Source organism: Chrysemys picta, chromosome 4 (assembly GCF_011386835.1).
Source record: "Chrysemys picta bellii isolate R12L10 chromosome 4, ASM1138683v2, whole genome shotgun sequence".
Taxonomy (NCBI): Eukaryota; Metazoa; Chordata; order Testudines; family Emydidae; genus Chrysemys; species Chrysemys picta.
Window position 1 is genome coordinate 10,629,982 of NC_088794.1, and position 22,556 is coordinate 10,652,537.

At 60.8% G+C, this 22,556-nt stretch overlaps 2 protein-coding genes across 5 annotated transcripts in view; one reads left to right on the forward strand and one right to left on the reverse strand.

Annotated features, from left to right (window-relative positions):
• The window catches only part of FNTB (farnesyltransferase, CAAX box, subunit beta), a 34,285-nt gene extending 31,649 nt beyond the window's left edge, over window positions 1–2,636 (forward strand). The window contains exons 10-12 of the mRNA XM_065594540.1: window positions 901–1,012; window positions 1,250–1,364; window positions 2,233–2,636. Of these exons, the coding sequence (XP_065450612.1) occupies window positions 901–1,012; window positions 1,250–1,364; window positions 2,233–2,358 (353 nt within the window). The 3' untranslated portion in view covers window positions 2,359–2,636. The remainder of the gene's footprint in view (window positions 1–900; window positions 1,013–1,249; window positions 1,365–2,232) is intronic.
• A 3,026-nt stretch (window positions 2,637–5,662) lies between these two features.
• On the reverse strand, window positions 5,663–19,774 carry MAX (MYC associated factor X). 4 transcript variants are annotated; one of them, XM_008171690.4, is made up of 5 exons: window positions 19,566–19,774; window positions 19,413–19,439; window positions 12,162–12,269; window positions 7,697–7,826; window positions 5,663–6,833 (listed from the first exon to the last, which is right to left on the reverse strand). In XM_008171690.4, exons 1-5 carry the CDS (start codon window positions 19,599–19,601, stop codon window positions 6,646–6,648), a joined length of 489 nt encoding a protein of 162 aa, XP_008169912.1. In that variant the 5' UTR covers window positions 19,602–19,774; the 3' UTR covers window positions 5,663–6,645. The 4 variants fall into 4 exon arrangements, with proteins under 4 accessions (XP_008169912.1, XP_005295028.1, XP_005295029.1 ...); XM_005294971.5 differs by having other exon boundaries at window positions 7,697–7,820; window positions 19,566–19,771; XM_005294972.5 differs by lacking the exon at window positions 19,413–19,439 and having other exon boundaries at window positions 19,566–19,770.
• Between the last annotated feature and the right edge of the window lie 2,782 nt (window positions 19,775–22,556).

Sequence of the window (22,556 nt, forward strand, 5' to 3'; positions counted from 1 at the left end):
GCTAATGAAATGTGTGGATGCCTGGCAAAACGGAGGAAGTTCTGCTTGTTCCTGGCATCGGCCTGGGCTGTGTTCTCCCAGGCTGGGATTCCAGGGATGGCAGAGCGCTTTCTTCAGTGGCTTGCCTGTCGGGGCTGGGGAGCGGGGCTCCTGGACCGCAGCCTCACCTCCGCCACTGACTTGCTGGGTGACACTGGGCAAGATCTTTAACATCTCTGTGCCCTTCCCCCCACCCCGGCTGCAGGATCACTGGGGTGTTGTCAGACGGGAAGCAGGGTCAGCAAGGACAGCGAGCACGGCAGCGAGAGGCGGGTTCTGTGTTACGCTGCGTGGGGCGTTTCCTCGCCTGGCAGAGGCAGGAGGGATGCTGAGTGCTGACACGGAGAGAAGTGCGAGATCAGGCCGAGTGGGCGTGTAGGGGGAGGGGGTTCAGAAGCTCCTATGGGAGTTAGGTGCCCAGCTCCCTGTGACTCTCAGTGCCTCACTGCCTGTCAGCAGGGGGGAGAGGGGGGTTGGAGCAGTCATTATTCTTAAAGCTCCCCCGCCCCACCATTCCCTTTAGCTGTGGTGCCTCCCGTGATCCCCACGGCCAGGCACTCTCCTGGCTCCCTGAGCTTGGAGGGCCTCCCCCAGGCACCTGGAGCTCTGTTAGCTGTGACCTCAGAGTTGGGGGGACAGCCGGGGGCAGGGCCAGCTCCATGAGGTCCCTGTCAGCCCGCAAAGCAAACACGTTTCCCCACGTGGGAGAGGCCAGTGACGGTCACTTTGACCAGCCCCATCCCTGGCACGGGTACAACGGGATGGAGTCAGTCTCGCTCTCCTTGGCCGGCGCTAGAAACAGGGGACTTTGTCTCAGCTTTCCCTAACCGCCCCCCCCCACGGCCTGTGCTCCCTCCCCAGGCGACCCTGCCCTCAGCATGACGCACTGGATGTTCGACCAGCAGGCGCTGCAAGAATACATCCTCCTGTGCTGCCAGTGCCCTGTTGGGGGGCTGCTGGACAAGCCGGGCAAGTGAGTACCTGCGAGGAGGTCACAGCACCCGCTGAACGCGCTGGCTGCCTGGAGCTCTGTGGCCGGTGCATCCCCCAGAGCCAGCGTGGCCCAGGACAGCGCTGAAAGGGTTAAGAGAAGGCTGCAGCATCGAGTGGCTCATTGGGGCTCACAGGGGTGGTGCTGGGGGGCTCCATAGGGGGGCTGCTTTGTGCCATGGGGGGGCGTCTGACCAAACGTGTCCCTGCTTGACTGCAGGTCACGGGATTTTTATCACACCTGCTACTGCCTGAGTGGGCTGTCGATAGCCCAGCACTTCGGCAGCGGAGACCTGCTCCACGAGGTGGTGCTGGGAGTTCCTGAGAATCGCCTGGTAAGGGGGTCCGCGGCCGGGCATCAGCAGGAGGCTGGCGCTGCCCGGGGGCCAATGGAGCCCTCCCCACATCAGCCCGTGACCGGGATGGCACGGATTGCTGCGTGCCCTCCTCCCTGGGTCGCATGGGGCGGGATTAGAGCTGGGTCCACGTGAATACTGGCCTGGCCTGTCACTCAGCCAGCCTCCCGCCTGGCGCGAGTGCAATCCCCCTGAAGCATTGTGTCTGGGGCCGGCCTGGCGTTCCCCAGCATCACACCACAGCGCGCCCCGGGTGCAGCCACCACATGAGGCACGCCCTGCGCTCCTGACCCACATGGGGAGACGGGGGGAGGGGCGGATTCCAGCCTTGCATTCGGGTCTGTAGGAGGCAGGGGCGTGCACCTCAGCACCGGGCGTCTTGAGTGCACGAGGACTGGACGCCTGACTCCTTAGAAGGGGCCTGGTGATGGAGGCTGGGTCAGCGGGAGCCTCTTCCTTTCCCAGGCACCCCTAGCCCTGTGGGAGAGCACAGCCCTGTGTCTGGGTCGCAGCCGGGCTGCCCCAGGCTGATTCCCAGGGCCTCTGTGGGCTGCAGGGGCAGCCTTCCTCCTCCTCCTCCTCTTAAAGGGCCGCAGCTGGTACAAAATTGATGCATAGATTCCAAGAAGGGCCCATTGTGATAGTCTCGTCTGAGCTCCAGGATAATGCAGGCCAGAGACCTGCCCCAGAATAATGCCTAGTGCATGGGATGTAAAACAGCGTCCCAGTGCCTCTGCCCCACGCTTCCTCCACACCCGCCTGCCCTTTGTGCCTGGGCCACGTGAGCCGCTCACCTGGGCAGGTCCCCCCCTCGCCACTGTTAACTCGGGTGTGTTTCCCCTCGCAGCAACCGACGCATCCCGTGTACAACATCTCCCCCGACCGAGTGGTGCGGGCGGTCATGCACTTCCTGCGGCAGCCCGTCCCCGGCATGCCGGCGGCAGAAGAGGCGACAGCGGCTGCCGGAGACTAGACGCGGCTGCTCCCTTCGCGGAGGCTGTACAGACGGGCTCTCCCTGCAGTCGGAGCGCAGCGCGGAGCCATCCTTGGGGTTTGAGAGCGGGCCAGACAGAGCACTCCCCACCTCAGGCTGGTGCGAGCTCAGGGCGCTAGCCAGACCAAAAATAGCCACGCCGGCCCCCTGCCATAGGCACACACGGGTCCCAGGCCCCACTAACCTTCCTGCCAGGAGCAAAGCTGTTCTGAAATAACGGGCTGTGAACGTTTTAGCATCAATAAACCAGAACTGAGTCCCTGGTGGTTTCCTTGGCACCACCCTAAATCGGCCTGAGCTGCTGACATCCAGCCTGGCGAGTGCAGGCCCTGCCCCATGGCACTACCTGGGAGCGGGTGTGGGGCCTGTTCAAAATTAACAGCGTGGGAAGAGAGGGAGGCTGGTGCCACAGGGCCTGCTGCCGGATACTGGCTGAACCTTGGCTTGGCACCGGCATGAGGGCTGATCCGAGGCGGTCGCTCCAGCAGGGGCCGCGGTCCCTGCTGCTGGGTGCCTTGCGTGGAACAGGAAATCCAGTGGGAGGCTAGCTACGGGGACAGGACTGACATGGGCAGCAGCCCCATTCCCTCTGCCCCGGGTCTTGCGGGGTGATTGTCAACGTGGTTATTAACCCTTTTCTGGCTGCCTCCTCGGCTCCAGTGCAGGGTGCACCAAGCCAGCCCGGGGCTCAGCTGGCCTGTCCACCACATCCTGGCACTGCTGCAGGCTAGGGGTGGGCCAGTGGGCGTGGGAGTCAGCCTGGCCTCGGCTCAGGCCCAGCATGACCCAGGTCCTGTGGCTGGAGCTGCATGTTCTCCCTGCCTGACCGACCTTCGTGCTGGCCCGGCCTGTCCTTGGGGCTGAGATCGGGCCGCTGGGTCTGCCCTTTCCAGCCCCCGTCTCTGTTCTTACCTTGCCTAGCACATCAGTAATCGGGGGCCGGGGGCTCCGGACTGGGCTGTGTGAGTGAAACACCAGGGGCCTACCCCTGAGAAGGGCCAAAGGGAGGCTCCATTTGGCCAGTGCTCTAATGCCACTAGCCCCAGGTGCCTGCCAGTGACCCCACTGAGGGCTGGGGGAGAAGGTGCCAACTCCTCCCAGAACTTGCCACCAGGGCACCGGTGGGAGCGGGGCAGGAGCCTGCAGCCCCAACCTACTCGAAGAGCAGCTCAGAGCCACATGGCATCTTGTAAGCCAGGGAGGGTGGGTGTTAGGGGCAAGCCACCCTGAGATTGATGGGGGTGATGGTGAGGGGGGCAGCCATGACCCTCTCGTGCCCTGAGGCCAGAGCTGCCACGCACGAGCCCAGTGGTCAGGGCCCACTCCGGCAGGGGGAGCTGGATTCGCACCCTGGCTCCAATGTACAGAGCAGAGATTTGAAAATGGGGCTCTCCCATGCCAAGGAAGGGTTGTAACCACTGAGCAGGTTGGGTGTCCCAGGGCCATGCCCCCAGCATTGGGCCCTGCAGGCCAGCATGATGGGGCATCCCTGGGGCTCAGGGGTGAGCCGCTTGCCACCCAGCTGTGGGCAGAAAGATAGGGGCTGAGGGGGAAGCGGTAGTGGTGGGGGGGGGTCTCATGGCTGTGTGACTCCAGCTCTCAGGCCCAGTAGCTGCAGCCACAGGGGTCACTCAGTCGTGCTTCCCATGAGCACGGCTGTAGGGGGCGGGGCAGTGGTGCTGAACAGGGGCTCTGATGACCGCCTGGGGCAAGGGCCAGGGTTCCTTGTTTAGAAGAGCAGCAGTTCAGCTGTGGGAGAGGCCAGCTCCCTCTGCATGAAGCAGCAGAAGGCGGGGGGGGGGCTAGGCCTAGTGGCCCTAGCCAAGGAGAAGGACTGGGTGCTGCCCCTCGGCCCAGCTCCACAGTGGTGTTGTGGCATCTGCCCCCCATGGACAGCAGGGGGAGAGGCGAAGGGCAGCATGGTGGCTTAGATAAACAACCCCCACCCAGCACGGCAGTAGCTACGCCCTGTAGTGTTATCTGAGGGCAGTTCCCAGCTGCCTCACCCCCGAGCAGGGCCTCGTTCCACCGGGTGCGGCACAGACACAGGGAGAAACAGGCCCTGGGCAGCCCACACACAGCAGCAGTCCCTGCCCCCAGATGCTCACACTCAAAATAGGCACATGAGGTGAGGGGAAACCGAGGCACAGAGCAGGGAGGTGAGCAGACATCCCCATTAGCATCCATGCCCACGAGGCCAGGCAGTAATTTAATGGGCTGGATGGAGTCACATGAGGGTGCGGTGCTGGGGCCTTAGAGAAGACGGCAGAGGGACAGCGAGAGCCAGGCAGCCTGTCCAACCAGGGGTGCCCATGCTGCAGCCTCCCAGGGCGGGGAGGGGAAGAACCTCAGGAGAAACAGATGAGGGGGGACTGGATTGGTGGAGGGTGAGAACAGAACTGTTGGGGGCAGGGGACACCTCCCCCCTAGCCCTGCCCTGCCAGCACAATGGGCCCTGGCCTTGGTGCCCCCCAGGGCCAGCCCATCAGTGGTTCTCACCCTTCCCTTGCCCTGCTGTGACTCCCAGCCCCACTCTGCTGCCCATCCCCAAAGGCCCCTCCCCCTCTACACCAAGCTGGGTGCATGCCCCAGAGCTGGGCCGGGGAGCTAAGGCCTTGGCCACCTGGACCCCCTCCCAAGGAAGCATCCTCGTGCTGCTCCCAGGCAGCTCCCCGGGTGCCCATTCCTGTTACCAGCCTGGGATGAGCATCCTCCCACCAGCCACTCTCCGCACCCCAGCACAGCTGGTTCCCCACCCCACAGACAGGGCCCAATTCCTGCAGCCCCTGCTCTTCCTCTGGGCCCAGCAGAGGAGCCAACGAGCTTGCGGCCTAGCAGCCGGGGCATTGGCCAGGCACTCAGGAGACCTGGGCTCTATTCCCAGCTCTGTCCAGACACCACCAGGCAAGTCCCTGCCCCATGCCTCAGTTTCCCCAGTGGTGAACTGGGGACAGTGCTACTGCCCTACTTTGAGAGGGATGGAGGAAAAGACCTGGGTGTTCACACTCGTTCTGGAGCTCTGCCCACAGAACCGGCCCGTGCCCAATTCACTACAGCCCAACAGGCAGGGGCAGCCTGATGCCAAAACGTCCCCCACCACTCCCCTGGTGCTGGGGCTAGCTGGGCATCCCAGCACCCAAAGGTGTTCTCAGCATGCCCAACGTCTGCAACAAAGTAGAGCCGCCGCCCGACTCTGGGGGCGTTTCCTACGCGGAGTGGGGAGGGCAGCCTGGCAAAGCGCGCTCCCCCTCAGAGGCCGCAAGAAAACGCTGCCACCAACAGGAAGGATAAAATAAGATTTTTATTTATAGTCTCATAGTAAAGGGGAAGCCTTAACTTGCAAGACACTTCTGGGGCAGTATGTACAACATACTTCAGCTCCGCCGGAGGGAGCCAGGCCCTGGCCAGGGAGCCTGCTACATGGTGTGCACTAGAGATCGGAGAACGCCACGAACCAGGGACGGGGGGAGCAGGGAGAAAACAGGACGGAGAGAGAGGGACAGACACACATACACACGCGCTGGCCGTCGCCAGGCCCAGCCCCGGTGCCCCCTTTGCACCCCGCTGGGCCGGAGCCCGGCTGCCCTGGGCCGAGGCCAGCACCACGCAGCCGTTATTAGTACCAGCTCTAACGCTTGGGGTGTATTTACATCCGAAAGGCAGGCGGCTGAGGGACGCCCGCGCGCAAGGGAATTTGATCATTACTCTACGAATCTGTCGCCTGGGCCTCCGGGGGCGGGGGCGGCGGCGGCGGCAGAGTCTGGCCGGATCGAACCGAGAGCAGGAAATAAATAGCAATTCATCACCATTCACCCGAGATAAAAAACTCCTCCCCTCCCCCCCCCCCCTCGCGCATCACAGCGGGAGGCCAGAGGCCTGGCTTCTGCCAGGGCAGTGTGGGGCCCTTCCTGAACGGCGAGGAGAGGCTGGCTCTGGGCGCGCCAGACGGGCACCGCTGCTCTCTGCCCCTCCCCCCAGCGGCTCAGATTCACGGGGCGCGTTAGTATAAATAGAAACACTCGTAGAAAATGGCCCGGGCGACTCGCGGGGGCGTCTCCTCCGAGCCGAGCGCTGCCCAGAGTCTATCCAAAGGCCGAGCGTCCGGCTGGCCCCCAGAGGAAACGCTGCCGGGCCCGGCGGGGCGGGGAGGGGCAGAAAGCTGCAGTCCGAGAGCCTCTACTAGAGAAGGGAGAGTCCTTACAGAGCGGGCGGGCAGGGGGCTAACGGCGCCGGGGCGGCCGGGGCCAGTCCGTCGCTGCCAGGCGTCTAGCTGGCCTCCATGCGCAGTTTCTTTCGGCTCTGAGGCTCATCCGGCTCCGACTCGGAGCTGGAGTCGGAGCCGCCGTCGAAGGCAGAGATGGCGCTGCCCTTGGGGTTTGTGTAGAGGCTGCTGTCCGACGAGGAGTAGTTGGCCTGCAGCTGGGCACTCGACCGCGCTTTCTCCAGCGCCCGGACTGCGGGGAGAGGGGACAGTGTCAGGGGGCCCCCATGGGCCCCGGAGTGACCCCCAGGGGGCGGCAGAGCCCAGGCCCGAGGCTCTGGCTGCCACCGCCCGAGGGGTTCGCCAACGCTGAGCAGGCACTGCTGCCAGCCCAGCCCCCAGCACGGGCCAGGGTGGCCGGAGCAGCTTCGGGAAGCTGGAGTGAAGCCACCCACAGCTGAGGCCACAACCCCCTGCCACGCACAGCGACGGGCCCGAGGACAGAGAACTCCAGAGCCCGCTCAGCTCCAGCGGGGAGCCAGGGCTAAGATGTGGGGCAGGTCCCCTCACCCAGTGCTGGCAGAGAGCCAGGTGACCCAGGGCTAAGATGTGGGGCAGATGCCCCCACCCCACACCCAGTGCCGGCAGGGAGCCAGACGGCCACGGGACGAGATGTGGGGCAGATCCCCCCACCCCACACCCAGTGCCGGCAGGGAGCCGGCCAGCCAGGGGCCGAGACGTGGGGCAGATCCCCCCACCCCACACCCAGTGCCGGCAGGGAGCCAGGCAGCCCTGGCGTGATCCCCATTTATTTAGCACTTTTCACTCTGCAATGAAGCCCCACAACAATCTCCACCAGATGGGCCCCCCAGTCCCAACCAGATACAATTCCCCACCCAATCCCTCAAGTCTCCCTCTGCCCTCACCCCCAGGGCACCCCAGAGCCCAGCTGTCTCGGCTGTTTGGACTGGGGAAACCCAGTGCCCGGGCAACAAGCACCACCCCCACTGCCCAGCAGCTGTGCGCTGCGGATCCGGCAGGGACGCAGGCAGATGACGAAATGCCCAGGCACATCGAGCGCCCCCTGCCCTGGACGCGCGGGCGCTGCCCGCTCACCTTGCTGCTCCAGCAGCGCGTTCTGGCGCTTGAGGTCGTCGATGTCCTGCTGGTGTGTGTGGTTTTTCCGGCGCATGTACTGGATGTACTCGGTGGCTTTGTCGAGGATTTGGGCCCGGGATGCCTGTTGCAATAGTAGGAAAAAACACAACAAAATAAAGACCTAGTTCATGGGGGGGAGCTCTCGGGCCCCTCCTCCCCGCCAGGGAGACAGGCCCCGCAGCTGGGCAGGCCTAGGCATGGAGCGGGCGGTGTGAGCGGCTCAGCCGGAGCCTGTGGCAAGACGAAGCCCATCGCGGGGGGGGGGGGGGGGGGGGAGAGGAGGGGGGAGAAGCTGCTCCAAATGTGCACGACACAGTGACGCTACCTGAGTCTGCAGAGAGCCTGAGCCCATCGCTGGGGCGGGGGGTGCACAACACAGTGACGATGTCTCAGCTTGCCCTTGGCGGGGCCCGGCCCTGGGGCAGGAGGGGCGCTCTGAGCGCCTGCGCTGGTGTGGAGCAGTAAGCCTATTGGCTGGCATTGCTCGGGAACCCAACCAGACACTGGCAGAGAAGGCGTGTGCAACAGTGGCTACGACTGCGGCTCCCACGCTCTGGTACCAGGGGCAAGGGAGGAGGGTGGCAATACTTGTTTCCTCATTTTTCTTTTCCAAACCCTAGGAGGTTCTCCCCAAAGGTGTCATTAGAAGAATGGTACAGCTGCAAAGTCAGCTGCCCCGGCCAGCCGTGATGGGGTTAAGGCTGCCAGCATCACCTTAACTCTGCCCTTCTGGCACACCCTACAATGCAGATGTCCATCACCTGATCAGCCTCACTTGGTGCCCAGGAGGGACAGTGCCCAGTGGGGGAGGTAGTGATCCCCGTCCAAGGGGCAGCCCCTTGGCCCTAGTCACCGTCAAAGCTGCACCAGAGGGTCGCTGGCATATCAGAGGCACGGCAGAGTGCCTGACAACACCGAGCCACGTGCCTGGGACCCACAGCCCCTTTGACAGCTGGCAAACTGAGGCACAGATTATGCAGCCTGCATGGGGTCACTCAGGCTGTCTGAGGCTAGAAGCAGCTTTGCTGGGGCCCACCCACTGCCCGAAGCTCAGCTCCATTCACTGCTGCTGCAGAGAGGGAGGGACTGGCCCAGGCTGGCCTCAGTCGCTGTCCAACAGGCAGCCTGGAGGAGCTCCCGGCTGCAGGTTACCAGCCTGGAGAGCGAGGCACTGCACTCAGCCTGGCCCATCTCCACAGGCTGCACGTGGGGATCCCAGCAGCTCATCACCACAAGCTGGGCCGAGCTCAGTGCTGCTCGGAAGTTAAGCAGGATCTGGCCACGGCAGCCCTCAGATGGGAGACCAGAAAGGCTATCCCCAGCCCGCCCAAAGCGGAGCCAAGTGAGGACAGCGTGGGGCTTGCGGAGGCTGGGTTGGACAGAGGCCTCCTCCCCACCAAGGGGACCCACTCAGTGCCCCCCTGGGCATTTTGCACTCGAGTTAGGGGCGCTCCAGCACCCTGGCCTGGATAATCCCAGCCTGCTCTCCGGGACACAGTGTGTCACACTTTCTGACATGCTCCCACAGCATCGCTGGGCCTCCAGAGGTGGCTGCATGTGAAGGGTTCTCTCTGCTTACAGGGGGAGCAGTAGGAACCCCTGCGTTCAGGTTGACTGACCTTTCCCATTATAATCCCCTGTTTTCACTTGCTTGTAACTCCGACCCATTTGAAGTGTTCAAGCTGAAATATTCAAGACTTGGCCTCTAGTTCCAGTTGAATGTTTTTGGAAAGTCTGAGCAAAATCAGCAAGTTTTGATGATGCAATTCCCCCCCCCGCCCATCTTACTGTGGGCATCTTCCCAATCTAGTGTAGGAACCAGTTATATGGACCATTCGCCATCCCTGGGAAAGCGGGTTCAATTCAGCCAAGTTGTTTGACTCTCCCAAGTTATAAGCCACAGAAAAACCTCCCCGTAGCCACGTGACAGACAGAACTAAAGCAAAACATCCCCTGACCCTCCAGCTCCTCTTCAATAAATTTGGGCCTTGAGGAAGGTGCACTGGGTTGGGAGCCGGGAGCTTCTCTATCTGACTGGCGTTAATTCTAGGCCCTTACTGAGCAAGGCCCTTGCTTTAGGGAGCAGTCAAGCGTGGGTTCTCCTCATTTGACAGGAGAGGCAATGAGGATTTGAGAGAGCGCAGTCACTTTGGGCGCAGAAGCCAGGTTTCAGTGCCTCTCACAACGCAGCTGCCAAATCTAGGTGCTTGGCGTAGGTTTCCGTAAGAGACTCTCCTGCAGAGCCAGCTGCAAAGTGCTGTGAGGACCACAGACGAAAGAGTCCTGTGTAATTTCAATGCCTCCTCTCAATCCTAACTCCGCCCGTCACTGAGCCACTCTCCCCACCGGTCTATTGGTGTCTAGCAATCACCCGTGTCACCCACTGGCAGAGCGCAGCACCTCACCCTCTGGGGGCTGGTGTGAGGAGAACAGCTTCCTACCGAGAGCAGTGAGTGGAGTTCCTCCTCTGGGCTGTGGACAAGAGGGTCCCAGGTTCGAGCCCAGCCCATGACCCAGGGGCACATATTACAGTTACACAGGATGGGGTTCTCTTGTGGGATCTCTCTAAAACGCAGTAGGGGATTGCGCATCGTGAGCTCTGCATGGGGGAGTAACGCTCAGCGTCTCTCTGCTGAGACCGCAACTCCCCAGCTGAGATTTCCAAAAGCGGGGGCCTCCCCCGGGGTTCCTACCTCCGGATTGCAGCAGCCCAGCGAGTGGCCTGACTTGCTGTGCTAAGCAGACAGCGGCTGCCACAGGCTGTGAGGAGCAGTGCCGCAAATCAGGGCCTAGGCAAGGCCTCGGGAGCCAACTGCAGGCCCCCGTTCTCAGCCCAAGCCTGGATGAGGAAGGATGGGTCTGTCCAGGGCTGCGATACAGCGTCATTGACCTGACAGCACCCAGGAATGCTGCCTAGCAGGACGTGTGCCTGGCCCGGAGCCTCCCAACAGCTCTCTCTGCGCTTCCTCGTTCTTTCCCCAGAGCTCTGATGGAGAGCTAGCTCCACCCGCAGTCTGAAGGGACCCAGGGCCCTCCTTAGCCTCCTAGCTCAGAGCCGGTGCCAGCGCCGACTCCCTTTGAAACAACACAGGGCAGAAGGTTGGTCCACAGTCAAGAGCCTGGCTTTTCCAAGCCATGGGGCCTCCTCCCAGGAGCCCCCAGCTCTCCCCTGCCAGCCGACCCAGAGCAACAGGAGGCCAGAAGAACCGGGTGCCAGAGACCAGGGCAGGGAGTGCAGGCGGTGTCCTGGGGGGAACGGGATGGCCCCAGAGTAATGGGGCACGATGCTGCAGGGCAGGTCCAAACCCAAAGCAGTGCTGCGCCCCGGCCATGCCCGCTCCGACCCAGCGTCACCAGCTGCCTGCCCGAGGCTGGAGGCAGCACAGCCGGCCTTAGGGAAACCCCATCACTATGTGTCCGGCACTAAGACGTCTCAGGAGAGATGGGGCCCTGCCCATGGCAGGCCAGAAGACGCCCGCCTACGTCAAGGCTCCCAGTCTCCAGCGCAGGCGCCTTTGCCGCTGTCTCCTGGGCCGTGCGGCCCAGTCACGCAAGGCTCCCAGCAGGCGGGCCACAGCCCAGCGCCGGGTCCCTGCCAGGGGAAGGCGGGCGGACTTGTGAACAAGTTGGGCGACTTGAAGTGTTTGGGCAACAAGCTGTGCCGGGACAGTCATGGTGCCAGGCCGAGTCTCCACGCGGCGGGGAAACCACGTGTGGACAGGAGGAGGAACAAGCGCTGCCCGCAGCCTGCCCCAGCGTGGTGCTGGACGAGTGCTAGCCCAGCGTGGCACAGCCACGGCTGCGGGCGGGAGGAGGGAATTCGGGGCCCAAAAGGGACAGACCAGCGGACAGCAGGGTGCTCTGCCAGCGGTCACTGAGGAGACAGCACCAGCCGCCGGGACGGCGTGGCAGGACAGGCAGCGCCCATCCCTCCCTGACCACGGGATCTAGGCAACAATGCAGCTCTCCTAGCAACACCCTTGTACCGTTCCGCCCTCAGATCAACCTACCCTGTCTGATAGTGCGCCTTTCCTCCGGAGTCCGGCTCTGCTCCCTACCTCGTCTCGGATACCCACTGGTGCGCCGGCGATACCAGCCTGTGACAGCCGCCAGCTCCGGCACCCTGGTCTTTTAACTCAAGCAGGAGCAGCTCTGGAGGGCCCCGGTTCGATCCCCAGTGTGTCAGCGGCCGTCACATCTCCTCAGATGCCCCCTCGCCCCTGGCACTGGGGCACCCAGCACAGAAAACGCCCCAGGTGCCTCCCCACGCTGACTGCGGGCTCTGGATCTCAGCCTCCAGTGGCACTCACCCGGGGTGGGTCTCCCTGGGTCATTCTTGGCCCATGTCTCTAAGCCGGGGCTGCAGGGCGTGTGTAGGAGGAAGCGGGGCCGGGCTGGGGGCTAGCTCTCTCAGTAAACTCACCTTCTCTCCCTGGAGGGACGGGACGGAGTCCCGCAGACTGTGGAAGCTGTCTTTGATGTGGTCCCTGCGCTTGCGCTCCAGCGCGTTGTGGTGCGCCCTCTTGTCAGCCTGCAAGAAAAGGACAGAGAGACGGGGCGTTAGGGACCTTCGGCCTGGCCCAGCGGGGAGGGCGCCGGCAGCACCGGGATGGCGCTGCGCTCGGGGGACAGCGGTCCCTGCTGGATGCAAAGAAAGGAAGGGAGGAACAAGAGCAGCGGCGGCAGCGGCCAAGGTAGCTGGAGTCAGGCGTGCAGAGGAAGAGCGGTCATCCAGGCAGGAAGAGGCCCCGCCCCCATGCTCAGGCCGGCCCCGCCCCCATGCTCACAACCAACCAGGATCGTTCGGCGACTGAAGCTAACGGCCAGTGACGATCACACACCTAGGTGGCATCTCCTGGGTGCCCACGGAGACGTCGGCCCCAGCAACAGGTCCCTCCTGGACACGGCGCTTCAGCACCAGATACCCGAGGGGCCAAGGGGGGAGAATCAGACTTAGCTGGGAGCCTCCGGGGCCGGACAGAGTCCCATTCTGTCCTCCCACCTCTGCCTACGCTGGTGGGGCTGCGGGAGACTCTAGGACCACCCAGCTTCCTCCTCCATCACCTCAAAGCCCAGCCACTCCTCACAACAGGCATCGCCGTGCCCCCGAAATTCCAGGGCCAGATGGAACCGTGAGATCATCGCGTCTGGCCTCTGAATGGGATGCCAGGTGCCATGCCGGCATGGGCACCGGTTTCCCTCAGAACCCATTTCTCTGGCAGCCTCGGGTGCCCACAGGTTCCGGTCACCTTCCTGTGCTGGCTAACTCAGCTACAGGATCGACAGCCGGCGGCACGTGCTGCCAACACTTCAACGCTGGCTTGGGGGAGGTAGTTCCTGGAGGCGAGCTGGCACGGGCGGGTGCAAGGAGACAAGTAGGCAGTATTCTTACCAGGCCCAAATGCCACGCGGCTGCTGCAGCCCAGGCAGCCTACCCGTTCACTGGCATGACTGCGCCAGGGCCCCAGCTGCCAGGGGTTACACAGCGTGCCCGAACCTACAGGCTGGGCAATGCCATCGCCGCTCCAGCTGTGCGCCGGATCCACTTAGCAAAGAGCTGAGCTCTCAGGCCTGGGGCCTGAAAACCACATTCCCTCCCCTCCTCCCAGCACAGGCAGGCAGACACCCTGTCATCAGCTCCCCAGGGGACCAGCAACCGGCCAGCTTCTGCTCTTCACAAGGCCTCTGTCTAGCGCTGCCAGCTCCGTGCCAGCTGTTCGCGGAGGAGGTGCAGTGCCACACCTACCCTGGGCTCTTACTGAGGGCAGGGGAAACGCAAGTGCTAGCTGCCCCCTAGTCATCCAGCACCAGGGGGTTCAGTACAGCCACGCGCACTCTGACTTACAAGGAGTCGGCCCCAACAGCAGCCTGTCAGGAATGGAGGCCCTGCTATTCCCGGGGCCAGGCCTGGCCTGCCCCTTAGCCATCCGCAAAGAGCCGCTTTGGAGACCCAGGCTGAACTGGTCCCTCGACTGGCGTGCGGGGGGGAGAGGAGGGGTGCTCCCGCCAAGCTGGGCTATTTGTATGCATATCACTTCCCCCAGCCTCTCTGGTGCCGGCCAGCAGCGGCAGCCCACGATAAGTCAAATGAAGTCGTCCTGGGCTCCCCCACTCCCCGGGCACTCGCCCAGCTCAGCCCCTCCCAGCCCTGGCAGCAGCACAAAGGGGCAACTGTGCCGGGAGCTTCTCCGCAACCAAAGCGGAGCCTCTGTCCAGGGCCTGGGTGAACACCGCCAGTCCTGGGAGCCGGGGCCTTACAAAGGCAGAGCCGGGAGAGCTAAGCAGGCACAAAGCCGCCGGCAGCGGCTGCCGTGCACTCAGTCTCAGCGGCCGAGCAGCACCGGGAGTGAATGGCTGGAGAAGAATACGGCCATTGACCAGTCAGCAGCAGCGTTGGTTTCCCATGTGGCTTGGTTCCCAGCCAGCCCTGGAAGCTGGCTTGACGACGCAGGCAGCGGTTGTGGCTGATGGGTGCAGACCCAGAGCTAGACGGCTGCTGTGCTTGCAGCAGGGAAGCTTGCTGGGACGGGGGTATCAGCAGAACAAAAATCCCCCCCATACAAGGGCTGCCCACTATGCCAAGGGCTGCCACCTGCAGCAACTGAGACATGGGGATGGCCCAGCCCTGGACAATTGCAGCGTGGGGGCAGCGAGCCCTAAGCCCAGACAAGGGCGAAGTGAAAGCAGCATCGGGCTCTCCCACGACCTGCTGATGGAGCGGATGCAAGACTGGCTCTTATCCGTCCAGCGCCACTTGGCACAAGCCGTGCCTGGTGCCAAGCGAGGCCCGCGTGACAACACTGCCCCATTCATCAGCCAGCATGGCCTGCTGCCACGTGACTCTCCGTTAGTGCTTCCAAGCGCCCTTCCCGGGCTGGCAGGTGCTGCAGAGGGTCTCAGCTTCGGCCAGCCCTGCGGTGCCTTGGTGGGGACTGCCAGCACCCGCACAGCCGGGCCTCGGGGCACACGCTCGCAAGAAGAAGGAAAACACCTCGCGCCAACCCGTCAAACCCTGGCTCAGACATATGGCTGAATGGCCCTGGGCTCTGCTCTGCCTTTAAGAGTCACAATCACTGGAAAAGCAGGGCTCTACCTAGACATCCCTGGGCAGCGAGGAGAGCAACTCACGGAACAGCCGGGCTCACGGCGCGCGTGGCACACGCAGCCAGCACCCTGACAGAGAGGGTGGGCAGTGGACGCAGCAGCCTGTGGAATCGTTGCACTGCCCACCTGGTCCCCGCCTGCACATGCCTTCCGCCCCCCCCATCGGGAACAGACAGAGCGCTCCAAGCTCCGATCACCCCCACCGGCAGCAGAAGGCCCTGCCCAACACAGCCCAGCATGGGGGAGACGGCCTGAACCCTTAACAGAGGGGAAGAGTAAACCCAGGTCAAGTCATCTAATGACACCTGGTGGGAATAAAAACAAAGCTGCCTCCCTTCCAGGTCACCCGAGGACACGAGCCAGACCAGACACTTAAGTCAACATTCAGGATTAGCCAGCAATGCAATCCCATTAGCTCAGAACGCCAAGCCGCGGGCCCCCATGCCCTCGAGGAACGGAGCTGCCCACCGGGGACACGCGCCGAGGTGTCTCCTGCTTGCGACACGGAGAAGCTTCCAACTGGGCGCCCTGGAAGCTGCTACTCTGCAAACCGACCAAAGATGTGGGAGAGCAAAACAGAGCCTGCCAGGAGATGCCCTGCACCAGTCTGAGCCGGGCAAGCCAGGGCCTGATCCTGGGCTGTACCCAGTTGGCGCAGATGCCACAAGGCGGCCTTTTAGGGGCTGCTTTTACAGATCTTCCTTGAAATTGTCACTTTCCATAGCCAGCCCCCCACAAACCAGGAACCAAACGGGTGCTGTTAAGGAACAATCCCACGGTGCCTATGACACTAGGCACAGCACATCATGGAGCATTTGTGCCAGGCCAAACAGGAGCAGCTATTTGCGTTAGCGGCTTGAACCTCAATGTATCGCGGCTTCCCAGCCCCTCTCCCCGAGTAAGCTGCACTTTCCACAAACAGATCGTTTCGCAAGGCTCAAAAAAACCACACACTCCTCGACAGGAGACCATGCTTCTCCAGGCCAACAACCCTCCACAGGCCAAGCTCGCGCTCACCGGGGTTCTTCCACCAGCTGGCGAGGGAAGACAAAGGGACTTCCAAAGTCATTTGCTCCCAAGACTTATTTAAGGAAGCCTTTATCTGAAAAAGCAGCCGCCCCACACTTCTCCCCCTAGCAACTCACAGCAAGTTGTCCGGAGCCAACACTGAGTTCAGAGGCATTTGGAAGCTACAAGTTGAAAACTGGCCTCCAAGCGGTAAAACCTAATTTACTCTTGGCATGTTTGCTTACTGTGGAGCATTTCCCTCTAGCTGGACAGCGCAAACAGGCAGAAAGTTTCCCGGCCTGCTTCTCCCACCCTAGCAGGAGGCGAGCGGGTTAAGGGTACAACCGCGGCAGAGAAAAGTTTTCCCTGCAGTTCGGAGAGATTCATAAACATGGCCACGCAAATCATGGCTTCAACTTTTAGGCCAACCGGGTAGTAGTGTAGCTCTTTCTACACTGCCACCCTCTGGCTGAGACCTGAAATCCTTCCTGCCGCTTAAAAAAAGCAAGAACCACTTCCGTCTGAGCCATGTTTACTTACAGTTGTTACCAGAAACACCTAAGATTATGGAAACTGAAAGGCTGGAGGAAAGTGTCCTGGACTTTCAGTTTCTTTTCTTCGGGCGTTTGACAGCTGCTTGCTCCGTTCGTGTGGTTCTTTCGCACAGCAAGAGGGGTGAGAAATATTTTTTTAAAACAGGAAAATCTGGATGTGAAACCATCTCCATCAGCAAGGGCCTTCCAGGCCACACACAGCTAGAAGTTGCCTTGATTTGGTGGGGTGGCCCTTTCTCTCCCGAAGAGGGGAGCACACAAACCTAGGATTTCGAGCAGTGAGCAAGATTCAGTTTGATAATCCAGGAGTCAACAGAGATATATGGCCCAACGCCAGTCTAAGAAGGTCCTTTTACACAGCCTTGGTATGTGGTTCACCCACATGCACCATTCCCCAAAGGATTCAGGGAGCAACCGATGTATTGCAATCTTACTGGTCTAGGCAAGGCCTGGTACAGGGACAAACATCCATTGCGGGACACGAGAACAATATGGGATCTCGAACTATAAAATACCGGCACGTGGCACCATCTAGTCAGACAACAAATTTCAAGACAAACCAAGGAATGGGACGGAAACCCCTTGGCACTGCTGATGCTCCGCTAACCCGACAGGCGACTGAAGGCAACTGCTAGCTGGTGATCAGGGACCCCCTTGGTTTAGTAACCTGACAACCCGAGCTAAATCCCCTCTATCTGCCTCTTACAATCCAGATTTTACAGACTAGATACCGCTGGGAACCTGACTGGAAAAAGGCTGCTGCTCCATGCAGAGGTGGCACCGAAGGCAGCGACGCAGCTGCGGAGGCTAAGGGCCACCCCAGCCAAACGCGCAGGGATTTTTCAAAGAGCCAGCCAGGACCCCCAAGACAGTGCGTTGTGTTTTCAGTGTCACCCATTCACATTAACCACCCCAAAGAAGACAACTTCCCACTCGGTACTCATTCAATCCTCTGGAGGCAGTGCAGGGAGGGGGGGGGAGCCTGTACCACAACCCCACCTCAGCTGGACTCAACCATTAACACAGACCGACTCCCTACAAGCAGTCACTTCCAAACAAGACAAATGCCTTATGGGATGTCACAGAACCACAGCAATTACACCTTCAATCCCTGACCCAAGCTCTGGGCAGGCTGCAATGTCCCCAGCTGTCCCCCCACCAAGGAAGGGTGGACCCCAAAACAGGTTCTCTCCCCTGTGCTCAGAACACCACCACCTGTCAGGCCTGGGATCTCAGCCCAGTAATTCCTTCATGCTCAAAGCTACTCCTCCATAGAGACGGGGGCCCCCTCTCCCAAACCATCACTGCTCGTGGTGTGTATGTCCCCCATCTCCCCCCCACCCCAGCCAGTCTACACTACCCACCCTTCCCATGCATGGCCTAGATCCCCTTGCACCTTTCCTCACACTCACAGCCTAGAGCACGAACCTACACACAATGAGCCCACATGGCCCAACTCTCCCCCACACACCCAGCCCACGTCCCCAGCCACACATGCCAGTCCTAGGTCCCCCCTCCAATTCCTCACACCCTGGCCTAGATCCCACACACCCCCAACCTAGAACTTCTCCACATGCACGTGCCTGGCCTAGATCCTCCCCAATTTCCCCCACACACTCAGCCGGCCTAGATCCCCCACATACACGGGAGCAAGCCCAGCTGGCCTAGATCCCTCTCCCACATGCCTGGCTGGCCTAGATCCCTCCTCCTCCACATACATGCCTAGCCTAGATCCTCCCCACTTCCAGCCTACAGCCCCTCGACACCTCGCCCCCCAAACCTGGCCTAGATCCCCTCCACCACCACTGCCACGTCTAGCCACGATCTCCACAGACACACACAGTGTAGATTCTCCTCCAACACACACACACACCTAGCCTTGATCCCACCCCCACCGTACATGCTCAGTCTAGATTCCCCTCCAAATCCTCCTTCACGCATGCCCAGCCTAGATTCCCATCCATACACACGCCAACCTAGCATGCCAGGTCTAGATTTTTCTCCACAACCCCCCACTCATGCTTGATCTTGATCCCACCTGGATCTCATACACACTCCCCTGACACATGCCCCATTCTAGGTCCTCCTTCACACCACGCATCTAAATCCCCATCTCACACACTGACCTCCCCCCAAACACACTGGGTCTATATCCTCCTTCCCACCCCATCCTAGATTCCCACTCCACATATGCCTGCTACAGATGCCCCTTCCAGCCACTACTCTACACCTCCCTGATCTAGATCCCCCTTCCCAATCCCATGCCCAACATGCCTGATCTAGATTCCCACCCCACCACAGATGACCCTTCCCAATCCCACTCCACCCCTTGAGCACATGAGCCTGGCTGACCCTTCCCTGACCTAGATCCCAGCCCCAGCTCTCCTATACACACCTCCCAGCCTGGCTCACCTGAGCCTGCGTCGCCCTGCCCTAGATCCCCTATACACACCTCCCAGCCTAGCTCACCTGAGCCTGGCTCGCCCTGCCCAGCCTAGATCCCAGCCCCAGCTTCCCTATACACACCTCCCAGCCTGGATCTCTGAGCCTGGCTCGCCCTGCCCCGGCCAGGATCCCAGCCCTAGATCCCCTATACACACCTCCCAGCCTGGATCTCTGAGCCTGGCTCGCCCAGCCTAGATCCCAGCCCCAGCTTCCCTATACACACCTCCCAGCCTGGATCTCTGAGCCTGGCTCGCCCTGCCCTAGATCCCAGCCCTAGATCCCCTATACACACCTCCCAGCCTGGATCTCTGAGCCTGCGTCGCCCTGCCCCGGCCTGGATCCCAACCCCTGCTAGCTCACAGTACATGTCCGTCTCGGATCCCATGAACTGAGAGCCAGCTGGGTCGGGTCCCCTAGATCCACTCCCTGCGCACCCGGCCTGCCCCCCCCCCCCCGACCCCCAGCCTAGCGCTCACACCGGCGCGGCCTGGCTGCCCGGGCCGGGCCGTGCCGTGCCGGGCGGGGCGGGGGCGGGCGGTAAGCAAGGAAAGGCAGGCACGTACCGCAGACTGAAACCTCGGCTGCTCTTCCTGCAATAAGAGAGAGATAGAGAAACACACGCGTTACTGTCAGCGCCGCTGCCCGCGCCGAGCCGGGCCGGGCCGGGCCGGGCCTGACACGGGCCGGGCCGCAGGGGGGCAGGGGGCGCCACTCACGTCGCTCTCCACCTCGATGTCATCGTTGTCGCTCATGCTGCCGGGCCTCCGGGCGCTGCGAGCCGAGCCGAGCCGAGCCGGGCGGGGCGCGGGGGGGAGCCGCGGGCAGCGCAACAACAACAGCCCGCACCGCGCAGCCACCTCCCTCCCGCAGCCCCAGCAGCGCCGCCGCCGCCGCCTCCACCACCGTGCGCCGCCCCCGGCCACGTGACCGCCGCCGCCGCGGGGCCTGCTGGGGGGTGGAGTTCGCTGGGGTGCGGGCGGCAGCCGCTGTCCCGCCTCAGCGAACTACAATTCCCAGCGGGCCCCGCGCGGCCCTCTCTTCGGCCCCGGAGCCCCCTGCGGCGGCGGCGGCGCGCTGCACGCCGGGGGCTGTAGTCTCGGGCAAGGAGGAAGGACTCCGCGGAGAAGAAGACACGTGGATAGGAGGCGGAGAGTGTGCGGGACCCCACCCTACTAACAACCCCACGGTGCGGGGCTGTGCCCGGGCTGCTTCCGCACTTGGAACAGACCCCGCGCTGGGGTGAGGGGGGTCCAAGGCCCCTACCGCACCTAGGGAGCAGGGACCCCACCCTTGGGCGGGGGGCTGTGTCCAAGGCCCATGCCCACCTAGGGGGCACGGATCCCGGGGGTGTCCAAGGCTCCTGCCAGTCTATGGGACACAGACCCTATAGTGCGTGAGACTGTGCCCAAGGCCCCTGCCGCACTTACGTGGCATAGACCCCACCAACCCCACATTGGTGGTCTGGGGCCAAGGCTTCTCTCCTGCTAAAGACACACACACACACACACACACACACACCTTGGGGGCCCTGGCTACAGGCCCCACAGTACCCCCCACTGGAATGGCTCTGCCCAAGAACTCCACAGACCCTAGCGGCTGTCCTAGTTCGATGGCAGTCTGGGAGGGGAAGCTTCCACCCCTGCTTGCTGTGCTGTGGGGGCACAGTCAGGCCATGCCTCAATGAGCTCCCATGCTAAGAAGAGGGGATGGGGACAGAACACACATGCAAACAATGCCAGGGAGAATTGTTAATGATGTGTGGTAATGGGGAAGCGGTTCTGTACTTAGGGGACAGAGGGTGAGATGGGGGAATGAGGATAGGGAAAGGAAGGGGAAGAGGACCCCTCCTCACCCCTTGACAGCTGGGTAGCTGTGCAGGCAGGGTTCTGTAGGTGTCAAGGAGGAGGCAAACGTAAGGAGGGATTTAGAGGAGAATAAGATAGTGGCTGATGGATTTTATCCCATGCGTAAGGAGCTGCAGCATGGGAGAAAGCACAGAGCTATGTAAGGGAAAAACTGATGGTGGGCAGGAAAGGTTGAGAATGCAGGTGGAGTAAAGATGGAGATCAGTGTCACACTAGGTTACTAGAGTATCTAGGTTGCAGGGGAGCGCTAAGCTGAGGGGCCTTATGGGTAAAGACAAGGGCCCAGATCCTTGAAGATATTTAGACATCTAACTTCCACTGATTTCAGTGGTGGTTGGATGTCTAAATACCTTGGAGCATCTTGTCCAGCAAGCTCAGATTTGATGGGAAGGTGAAGGGGGAGCCTGCGGGGGGACTGAGGGGATGACAAGCTCAGACCCACAAGCCAGAAAGATGATCTTAGCAGCAGCCTTCTGAGTAAACTTGAGGGAAGTAGGGCTGCAGTAGCCAAAGCCAGAAAGGAGGAGGTTTGAACAGTCAAGATGTGAGATGAGATTTTTGGCTGTGTGGGCAGGAGGGAAAGGCTGGACCTCTGTGATATTAACATGAGAAGGAAATTCTTCCTATGTCATCAATAACTAGGGAGGACACTAAACAGCAACTATTCAAGTTAAATTTGATCACTTGCACCCAATGGTATTAAGAGAATTGGCCAATTCTCTGAACTATTGTTGATTTTTAACAAATCTTCCTATTACATTTATTACCATGCTGCCTAGTAGCCCTAGTCATTGACCAGGGCTCTATTGTGCTAGGTGCTGTACAGACACAGAACAAAAAGACAGTTGCTGCCCCGAAGAGCTTGAAACTGTGGGGAGGTTCCAGAGGGCGGGGGGGGGGGGAAGCTAGAGTCATATCAAATGCTTAAACAGAATAAACTGGGGATAACAGCAGACCACTGAGCCTGGCATCACTGCCAGGAAAATTGTGGGAAGGCTTATATGGGACACAATCAGTAAAGAATTAAGAACTAGTAGCATAATTATTGTCAGTCAACAGGGCTGTATGGAAAAATGAGTCTTATCAATCACACCTGCTCTGGTGTCTTTTTTTATGAGATCACAAGTTTGAATGATAAAAGTAATGATGTTGATACCATTTGTGATGGGTTCGGTCACAGAGACCCCCTTGGGACTGTCACCTGACGTGCTGCAATTACCTCTGAGCCTGTTTTCCCTGCCAGCTTGGGACTCCAGAACCCTGCCTTATTGAGCCAGACACACTAGTCTGCTGCAACACAGACCCAGATCTGGTCCATGCCCCCAAAGCAGTTTTTAACTAAAAACTGCTCAGCAGGTTTACTATCTCCAGCACCCAGACACCCAGCTCCCAATGGGATCCAAACCCCAAATAAATCCATTTTACTCTGTATAAAGTTTATACTGGGTAAACTCATGAATTGTTCACCCTCTATAACACTGATCGAGAGATATGCACAGCTGTTTGCTCCCCCAGGTATTAATCACTTACTCTGGGTTCATTAATAAACAAAAGTGATTTTATTAAGTATAAAAAATAGGATTCAAGTGGCTTCAAGTAATAACAGACAGAACAAAGTAAGTCACTAAGCAAAATAAAGCAAGAACACACAAGTCTAAACCTAATACAGTAAAAAACTGATTACAGGTAATATCTCACCCTCGGAGATGTTCGAATAAGCTTCTTTCACAGACTAGACTCCTTCCTAGTCTGGGCCCAATCCTTTCCCCTGGTACAGTCCTTGTTAGTTCCAGCAGACATCTTAGGTGGAAAACAGTTGTTCTCATGACTGGCAGCCTCCTT